Below are 10,023 nucleotides of genomic sequence, written 5' to 3'. Positions count from 1 at the left end.
GAAAGCGCCCTAAGTCAAATCAAGCTGGGGTCCTGTATGGTGGGTCCATAGAACATTTGCCTTTTTCATTTAAGAATGTTTGATATTTGATCACATCCAAATGGGAATTGAATATTTAATGAGTTTGTTGACTGATGTGCAACCTAAGGTGGAATCTCAATCCTCCATGCTTTTTTTTAACAACAGAATTAATTCTTGAAATGGGTGCATGTTAAAGGCTAGAGCAACTTCTTGCATGCTGGTAAATGCCAAAGGTACACTTACTGATTTTACCATTAGATGGCAGTGTTACACAGCCATAGTGTGCTATACTTTGTAGACAGGCTTATAGTAGCTTTTACAGTTGCCAGGCTATGTGCCTCATTCTAGAGGCGTTTTCACACATGATGCTAAAAGTGCCTTTAAGCCTCTTGTATCTTGCACATGAATGCTGATGTGTAATAAAAAGCAGAACAAAGGCATTCGAAAACTGCATATACATTGTAGCCTCTGCAGATTTTATGGTTTGTATTGAATGGGGAAAGGTGAAAGCTGATCTAAGCCTCACTGGCAGACTTTTCACTTTTATCCTAAGTATGCATAATCACCACTAAAGGCACTTATTTCGATGCCTGGAAGTTATTACGTGCTCCTAGGCTGAAACTAAGTGGCTGGTTCTACTCTCCTTTTGGAAGCTATTTCTTACAAATTGGTGTGTGTGTGTGTGTTCGCGCTTAAGGCCATAGCCTTACCTATTTCTCTTGTAGGCCAATGATTTTGCTTCAACATCATTTCTGAAAGTGTCCTTGAAGTCATTGACTTAGCTAATGTAACATGTTCATCACAGAAATAATCTTTTAAATTTGAGCGAGAGTCACAACTATGGCTACAGTGTAATAGGACATGTTTTCTCAGTTTAGTGAACAGATACCACTCTCAAGTAGGAGTGTGCATCAAAAAAAATGTTTTTTTTAATTGGGTGTATTTAAACCAAAAAATATTAATATTCCCAATATCCCCGAATTCCAATACTGGTATGGTATTTGGACTCGGGTTTTATTCCGGAATCCGAAATTATAGCCTATGACTGCATTATAGCTTATGGGGGAGTAGTCTGAGGGGGTTGTTTTTTAAGCTAGAGGCACTTAATTTGCAATGGAGCTGATGGTCCATATCCACAGAAGAATCCCCAAGTTTCAAGAAGATTGGGTGAGGAGGTCCAATTCTGTGGGACCCACAGAAGCCTCCCAGCCATCCTCCATTGTTTCCAATGTGGGTGGGGGAGGCCTTTTTTCCTTCAGAGCAAAAACAGACATGCCTGTGAGCAACCACTGGTCAGTGCCTTCCACCCCAAGAACCAACGCAAGCCCAACAGAACCCAGAAACCCCAGCAGAACTACAAGCCAATATGGCAAGCCCGACATAACCAGTGTCAAACCAGAGAATCCCAGCAATACAAAATCTAGCAGTGGGGCACTTTTGCAAAGGCAACAGAACCAATGTGTAACAGAAGCCCAGCAGAACCCAGTGCCACTGTAGCAGTGCAAGCTCAACAGGACTAATGTCAAATCAGATAATCTCTGCAGTAGAAACTGAACATGGGTGGGGGGCATTTTTGCAAGCCCAAAAGAACAAATGGCAAAATATAAGATGCCCAGCAGAACCCAGTGCCACTGTGTCTGTGCAAGCTCAACAGAACCAAAGTGAAACTGCAGCAGAACAAATCCAAGCACTGAGCAACACTGTAAAAACCGCAAAAGGAATACAAAGCAACTCTGGTAAAGGCAAAAAACAAACGTTTGAAACTGACGGACACTTGAAATTGACACAAGCAGCCTGGCAAACCCATAAAATACACCCTGCAAGACGCAAAAACAAAAAGGGGAGAAAGGGGAGAGAAACAACCGTCTCTGGGAGGCTGCAAATGCTGGCTCCCAATCTTCCCAGTAAATCCTGAACATTTCTGGGATGTTTTGAGAAGATTTTTTTGGTATCATGCAAAATTCCCGGATATATTTGGGATGCCGAAAAATGCCGATAAGGTATTTTTGGGGTATATTTTCGGCTTGGGTGTATCCAAATGCACCCTACTCTCAAGTGTAAAGTTTGACTATCTTTTGGGGAGAAGATCTATGGAGAAGCCTAAGGTTTGGCAGATTCTTCAAGGGGTGTAGGCTTTCATGTACAGGAAAATGGCTAGGTGGTAGTTCTTGGGTGAAGGGACGAGAAGAAAGAAAGATTGGGTGGGTGCGTTAAAAAGGGATGGAGAAAGAAAAGAGCAAGGGGGTGAAACTGGGTGGAGATAAGGACAAAGTAAGATGGAGCAGAGGGAAGAAGAGGGACTGGGGGTGAGATTTCCCCCTCCCTTCTGTCATTCCAGCTTGTTCTGACTGGTAATTAGGCAAGCAGATTCTAACATAATACTTAGGTGCAGAATCTGTGCTCTACAAAGCTCTGACTGTTTAGACTGGTGAGCAAAGTCATTGTGACTTGGATTCTTGAATGTGCTTATTTAAGGACTTATTTCTAAGTGGAGCATGCTGCAAAAAGTGGTAGGCAGTCATTCAGGTAACCGAGAATGGGAGTGTATAGTCGAAATTTGGAAGTACTAGAAGAGAGACAGCAGCACAAGTGTTCTCTCTCTATAGTGCTCTTCATTAATGAGTTCCACAGAATCTAATGTCATGTTTGTTTATTTTTGTAGGAACAGTTCTTATAAGAAGTAACACTGGCCAGCTGATGCTGGTGTCTCAACAAGCACTTGTGCAAGCCCAAAGCCAAACTCCAAATAATGCAAGTCTAAGACAGTCATTGCCTGCAAATGCGCCTATAGTCAGAATAAGGACTGTACAGGTAATACTTCGGTGATAACTATGTCAATATGCTCTTGCTATTATTTCTTAAGGCTTGGAGTGCTGTCTTATCACTTCCTTCCATGTTGGCTTGTAAATGAAGTGGATCAACTTTAGCTTTAGGTTGGCCTTGCAGTTTGATTAGCACAGCTTGACTGAGAAGAAGTGCTTAAATATTTTTAAAAGAATTTTTTAAAGGGGCCAATTGCATAATTGTCTATAACTTAAGGGGTTTGTGTCCTTTTTTAATACCTCCAGCTGTTAACATACTTGTGGACTTAGGAGATATAAATGTGTACTGCCTTAGACTGAAACCCTTGCAAGTGGCCACTGTGCATTCTTATTTATATCTTCTCTTTCAACTGTGTCATATTCCCAATTTCCAGTAAGCAAAGAATAGCCCTGAAATGTCAGTGAAGAAGTATATTTGATTCCTTACCTGAGATTTTTGCTTTTTACCAGTTTTGTGTTGTTGTTTTTATAAAGAATTCTGGAACACAGGTGCTTAAAGTACTTGCAGCTCCTGTGAAAACAGTGCCTCAAATGACTCCTCTTACATCAACTGTTAAAAAACTTGCTGGGATACAGGTATGACTTTGGTCTTACTTGCTGATATTTATAGCTTCAGATAGAATTTTAATCACTGTAATAATTTTTAAAAATTAACACAATGGCAGAGTTGTTGCTGTTCTCTTATCTGTTTTTTTAACATGTTCCCAAAAGTGCATGCATTAAAGTGGCTCAATATAATGAGGAACAGGAAAATTTGTTCTGTTCATCTTATGAACGAATAAATGGTCAGTGTTATCTGCATTGATCAAGCCAATGGGGTCCATATTGTCCAGCCCCAGTAGCAACTCTCTGGATTCCTCAGAGCAGTAACGCAACTGACCCAAATTTTAATAGTTTAAGCATGCTCTGTCAGTGATAGTATGTTCTTAATTTTTAGTGTGCGGAAGTGATGTAAATGTATACAACTTCATTTTTACAACATTTTAAAATGAATTGTATGGATTGTACAGGTACTTGAACTAATATTTCCTAAAGTATTTGGTTAGAGAGTTGAAAATGGTTGAGAGAGTTGAAAAGAGGGAAGGGATGCTAATGTGTCTTGTTTAGGAACACCTTGATATTTACGTGAGAAGGCCTTCCAAGTGCATCTGCTCCTAAGGATCTGCAGGGCTGGAAGAGCACACGAAGGCAGAATAATCAGGACTGAGTACTTCTGGTAGCAGCACCCCTTGAACAAAGCACTTGCATAACTGTAAAGCTTTTTAGGTTGGGTTTTATTCCCCTCCTTTTTTTCTTCCGACCCAAAGAAAAGAGGCACAGGTTACAGTAAGCCAAGCTAAGAGTGAAGCTGCCTATATGAAGTGGGGAGGGAACAGGGTCCAAAATAGGGACCCGATCAGAAGATGAAGGAAATGGCATGGGGAGATGGGAACTGTCAATATTGGAAGAAGCGGTGAAGATGAGGCAGCTGTCAAACAGGGAGAGCTAGAAGAAGCAGAGGACAGAGGAATAGAAGGCAGGCTAAACTGGGAGGGCGCAGAGAAAGTTACCTTTTGACAAGGTACCTCACTCCTGAGTAAGCTTAGCAGTCAAGGGGTAATAGGACAGGCCCTCTTATAGATTAAGAGTTGCCGTTTCATCTTTTGGGTCTACCTCATTAAGAGATTTAATGAACTGCTATATTTTAAAGTTTTGTTTCTGGGAAATGCTCATAGATGATTCATAGTAGCATTTTAAAATGTTGCATTTTATTGCTTATTCCTATGGAAATGGGCACTTACATAAATACTTAATTTCTTACAGTCATCAGCATCCACAAACAGTATTGCTACTGTTACTACTGTGAAGTCTTCTGCTAGACCACTGGAAAAATCTCCTTCTGACTGTCCAGCACTCTCTGTCACTCAAAAACCAGCTCCTGACAAAGAAGGCATAACAGGGACACAGACCAGCACTTCTACAGTAAGAAATTATTGTTGTTAGTGGTGGAAAGTGATATCAAGTTGCAGTTACTGCTGCAGCTGAGCTGTGTCTCAGTGGTACAGCATCTGCTTGGCATGCAGAAGGTCCCAGGTTCAACCCCCGGCATCTCCAGTTAAAGGGACTAGGCAAGTAGGTGATGGGAAAGACCTCTGCCTGAGACCCTGGAGAGCCACTGCCAGTCTGAGTAGACAATACTGACTTTGATGGACCAAGGGTCTTATTCAATATAAGGCAGCTTCATGTGTTCATGTGACTTATGGTGACCTGTAGGGATTTCAAGGCAAGATACGAAAAGGGTGGTTTGCCTGCTTCTGTGTAGCAACCCAGGACTTGCTTGGTGGTCTCCCATTGAAGTACTAACTAGGGCCAACCCTGCTTAGCTTCTGAGATCTGACCAGTTTGGTGATATTATTTAAAACATTTGTATGCTACCTTTCTGCCGAATTAGGACCCTCAAGGCAGCAAGCAGTTTAAAGACATTAAATACCAACTTTTAAAATGATACGTAAAACAGCAATTAAAACACACATGAAGAAGGGTCAGTAAGGACTGACCCTGAACGTTAAACAAAACAAAAGAGTCTTTACATGCTGGCGGAAGACATTGATAGAGGGAGACAGGCGAATTTCCCTGGGGGGGAGTTTCAGTTTTGTTGCCAAGACCTGGAAGGCCCTTCCTTGTGTTGTAACCTGTCTATCATCAGAAGTCTGAGGTATCTAAAAGATGGCACCCAGAGAGGACCATAAAGGATGGGAACGTTCATATGGAGGTAGGCGGTCCTTCAAGTATTCTGGCCCCAAGCCTTATAGCACTATAGAGGTCAGTTCTGGCAGCTTGAATTGAAATCCAACGTAGGTAGAATGAAAATGGAGTGATATGGTCCCTATGACCCACTCCAGCCAGCATTCTGTACCAATTGTAGTTGGTACACTCTTCAAGACACTACATAGAGTGCATTGCATTAATCCCATCTAGATGCTACCAGGGCATGTTCCACTGTGGCAAGGTCTTTTTTACCCAGAAAAGACCAAAGGTGGTCCTGGCTACCACTGCAACCTGATTATCCAGGGGGCCCTGATCCAGCAGCATCCCCAGGCTACAAACTTACTCATTTAGGGGTAGTGCAACTCCATCCAGGAGAGGTGACAACTCAGTTTCGGGGTCGGTCCTTCTGCCCATCAGTTGCACCTCCATCTTGTTGTGATTAAGCTTCAGTTTATTGGCTCTCACCCATTCCAAAATGCTCAGCCCCTTGGCAGTTCAAGGCTCCACAGCCTCCCTGGGATTGGCTTGAAGTGCAAAATAAAGCTGAGTATCATCTGCATATTGGTGACTACCCAGCCCAAATCTCCAGATGACTTCACTCAGCTGTTTCATGTTAAAGAGCAGGGGTGTTACGAGGGCCGGATAAGACATAAATGTCACTTGGTCAGGCTGGGCCATGTGTACCATAAAATGTAATGCCAGGGACCAGAGATACAAACTTTATAGAAGACCCAAGCAAAGCCAGTTAATGGTATTATGTTTTACTTTATTTTTTACATAAAATACAAACATGCTTAAAACAATAACACTCTTACAGTATTTTATTTTATTTAACAGCCTTTGATAATTGACACCTTGGGACTGGGGGAGGGCTGCCCCGGCAGGCGAGCCCGCAGAGGACTTGCCAACCCAGGTCAGAACTTGTGGGGGGGGGGGAGGAGCTGCCTCAGCTGGCTTGCGGGCAGGATAAGAGCTCTCAAGGGGCTGGATCCAGCCCTTGGGGCATATGGCTGGCACCCCTGTTAAAGGGGATGGGGGGACAAAATGGAACCTTGTGAGACCCCAGAGGCCAAGGGGCTGAGCAACAGTCCCCCAGCAACACTTTTTAGAACCTGCCTTCTAAGTAGGACCAAAACTACTGCAAAACTGTGCCTCCTAGTCCCAATCCCAGATGGATTCCATGGTGATGAAAGCTGCTGAGAGGAGAATCAACAGGGTTGCACTCCTGATGTCCATCTCCAGGCAGAGTTCATCCACCAGGGCAACCAAGGCCATTTGAGTCCTATATTCAGACCTGAAACCAGCTGGCATACCTTTATTTTAGCTGTTTATATCCTGTCCTCTCAAGCCCTGTGTGGTTGTTGAGATAAAAGATTTAAAATAACACATAAATAACCACAATACTGCTAATCAAAAAGAGCTTAAACTCACCAGCAGGTTCAGCAGTATAAGATATAGAAAGAAAGTATCCATCATTTTTTAGCAGTGCAGTTAAAACAGGTCGCATAAAAACCTCTTGGCAAAATCATTAGAAGGTAAGCATCGGGCAAAAAAACAGATGTACATCACTGGAACACCTGAGAGGAAAGCTAGGTGTTTATACTGTTTCAGAACAACTGAACAGGATTGAATTTAACTTGGTGTTCTTGACTTCCACTGTCAGGAAATGCTGGAGAATGTGAAGAAGTGCAAAAACTTCTTAGCAACATTAATAAAGTTGGCATCAAGCGGACCTCAAGCTCCAGAAATGGGTCAGAATGTGAAGAATCTGGTACAGAGCCTCTTGGTAAGAGTCCATCCATAAACACTTATGTACTGATCCTAGTTGCCGTTATTCAAGTGGCATTTTAAGATTGCAGTTTCCAGCAGATTGAATCTATAAAACTTCAGAGTTGCGAAATTCATTGTCCATCTTCAGACATCTGCCTTCAATTCTTGAATGATTCTTAGAAGGGAGTAATTACACATAGGCTGCTTGAAAACCAAACCATTTATAGAACTTTGTTCATTTATGGGCTTACTATGTTGGGGGGGGGCATTTCTTTCCCTCAGTTACTATTTTTGCTATGATTTATATTGTCTGTGGAAGTGTGTGTATATTGCAAGAAATACTATATTGTACATTGCATAATTTCAGAGACATTTCACAGCTCTTTGTCAACCATGTTGGAAATATGGCTTCTTTTAAAAGGGAGGATTATACTCCCCTTCTAAATCAGTTTTCTGCATTGGCCTTGATACAACAAGGCTTAAGACCACAAGTTTTCTTAAGAGGGGATGGTGGTTTTCACAGATTTCCTTCTCCTGTTACAGCTCACTGAATCTCCTAAAATTTTGTACGGGGAGAGTCCCTTGGGATCAGTGTAGGGGACAGGGGTATGCACTGGGAGAGACATGAGTGGAAATCAACACACCCTCTTTAGAAACCATTAAGTCTTTGGAATGTGTGGTTGGATATAAGCTAAAGAGTCTACATGAGCATACCGCATATGGTTGCAACTTGGAATCTAGCCAGTGAATACAAATTAATTCTTAGACAGTTGAAGAGATCATCTCTACACCGAGTATTAATAAAACTCAGAGTCTCATGCTGCAAAGCCCTGGCTCTTGGCATTAATCTTGTTTTGTTTTTCAAAATAACTGTGTAACATAGAGAAACTGTGTATGACAAGTATTATTTTTTTTAAGTTCTATTGCTATCTTGTGCAGTACAAGCAGGGCAAGTGCTGCCTCTTATTTCTAATGGTCCATGATATGAAGATTGGTGGGGAAGCGAAGCCATGCAAGAAGTAAGACTGAAACAATGGGAGGGAAATGATCTCACCCGTTGCTTCTGTTGCAAAACTATAAGCATATTCTAAACAAAGGTCCTCATTATTCTAAAGTGTTCCATTACAAACCCCCCCCCCATACACACACACCTTGGATCACATTATAGCTAGGGTTGCCAGCTCTGGGTTATGAGATACCTGGAGATTTTAGGAGTGGTGCCTGGGGAGGTTGGGTTTTAGGGATGGGTGAGCCTCAGCAGGGTATAATGCTATAGAGCCCCCACCACCACCAAAGCAGTGATTTTCTCCAGGGGAACTGATTTGGTCATCTGGAGGTCAGTTGTAATGGTAGATTGCCAGGTGCCACCTGGGCCTACAATATAGAAGCTATTTGTATAGAAGGTCTTGACGTCCAAGAAAATAGCCTACTAAGGGTCCCCTCCTCAGCCTCCATGTGTTGTTCTTTAACAGTATTCTGTTTCTAGTCTCTACTTTAATTTACAATGTATTGGAATAAAATAATCCATATATGAAGTTATTCATTCATGCTAGGATGTCAGTGAATTGATGGTTTCTGGATGAGCTGCATCTTGCATTTGTGCTACAATTTCTTTTTCTACCTAGGAAGGTAAAATTGAGCCTGAAGAATTTACCAAGAAACTGTACATTGAGCTCAAGTCTTCTCCACAACCATATCTTGTCCCCTTTCTCAAGGTATGTCTTAAGGACAGTATTATTAATTTAAATTTTAAACCCCAAAAAACCTCAGTAGTGATTTTCCTTTACTGGCCAGGGTCGAAATTCCATCTCTCCTGGTATGCCCCCCAAAGAGCTTTACGCTCTGTTAACAAAAATTTACTGGTGGTCTCTGGCCCAAAGAGTGTCCAGCTGTCCTCAATTAGGACCAGGGTTTTTCTGCCCTGGCCCCTACCTGGTGGAACTCCCTTTCTAACGAGACCAGGGCCCTGTGGGACCGTAAAGATTTCTGCAAAACCGTAATGATTTCTGCAAAACGGAGTTATTCTGCCAGACCTATAGTTGAGGGTAGCGACCGTTCATTATCAGAGCTGGCCTCTAACTTCTTCCATGCTGTCATTAATCTATATTGTGTACAGGGCAGAATTCTGAATATACCATACTCAGACAGGATCTGCCCTTGCTTTTCTGGCTCTGTTGACTCATTAGCCCATGCCCTTTTGGAATGCCGCTTTTACGAGGAACTTCAATCGCGCTATATTTCCCCCCTTTTAATATACAAATCCAGTGCCTCTGTGACTGACATAATTCCTTTCTTACTAAGTGATAGGGACCCCAAGGCTACATTGTCAGTGGCAAGATTTGTTTCAGTCCTTATATCCCTCCAACACTAGATATATGCTGCTCAAGATCAAGGAGCTTCTAAGGGATAAAAGGTAAAAGGATAATCTATATTGTGGGCCCTGACTGCTCTGCCAGGCTGACTATTGCTCTATGCTTCTGACCACCACTCGTTTTAATTGTTTTAATTATTTACATTGATCAGAAATTGGATATTGGTTCTAATGATTTTAATATAACTTTATGGGGCTTTATGCCCTGACCTGGATGGCCCAGGCTAGCCTGATCTCGTCAGATCTCAGAAGCTAAGCAGGGTCAGCCCTGGTTAGTATTTGGATGGGAGA

The 10,023-nt window shown here is 42.2% G+C and overlaps 1 protein-coding gene across 1 annotated transcript in view; it reads left to right on the top strand.

Annotated features, from left to right (window-relative positions):
- The first annotated feature begins 2,688 nt into the window (after positions 1-2,688).
- Positions 2,689-10,023, top strand: part of TAF4B (TATA-box binding protein associated factor 4b) — a 56,575-nt gene continuing 49,240 nt past the window's right edge. The window contains exons 1-5 of the mRNA XM_056854052.1: positions 2,689-2,832; positions 3,318-3,419; positions 4,647-4,805; positions 7,255-7,377; positions 8,987-9,076. Coding sequence (XP_056710030.1) covers positions 2,719-2,832; positions 3,318-3,419; positions 4,647-4,805; positions 7,255-7,377; positions 8,987-9,076 — 588 coding nt within the window. The 5' untranslated portion in view covers positions 2,689-2,718. The remainder of the gene's footprint in view (positions 2,833-3,317; positions 3,420-4,646; positions 4,806-7,254; positions 7,378-8,986; positions 9,077-10,023) is intronic.

Source organism: Euleptes europaea, chromosome 8 (assembly GCF_029931775.1).
Source record: "Euleptes europaea isolate rEulEur1 chromosome 8, rEulEur1.hap1, whole genome shotgun sequence".
NCBI classification, from domain to species: domain Eukaryota; kingdom Metazoa; phylum Chordata; class Lepidosauria; order Squamata; family Sphaerodactylidae; genus Euleptes; species Euleptes europaea.
The sequence above is the reverse complement of the archived record's forward strand: the minus strand, read 5'-3'. Positions and strand labels throughout refer to the sequence as shown.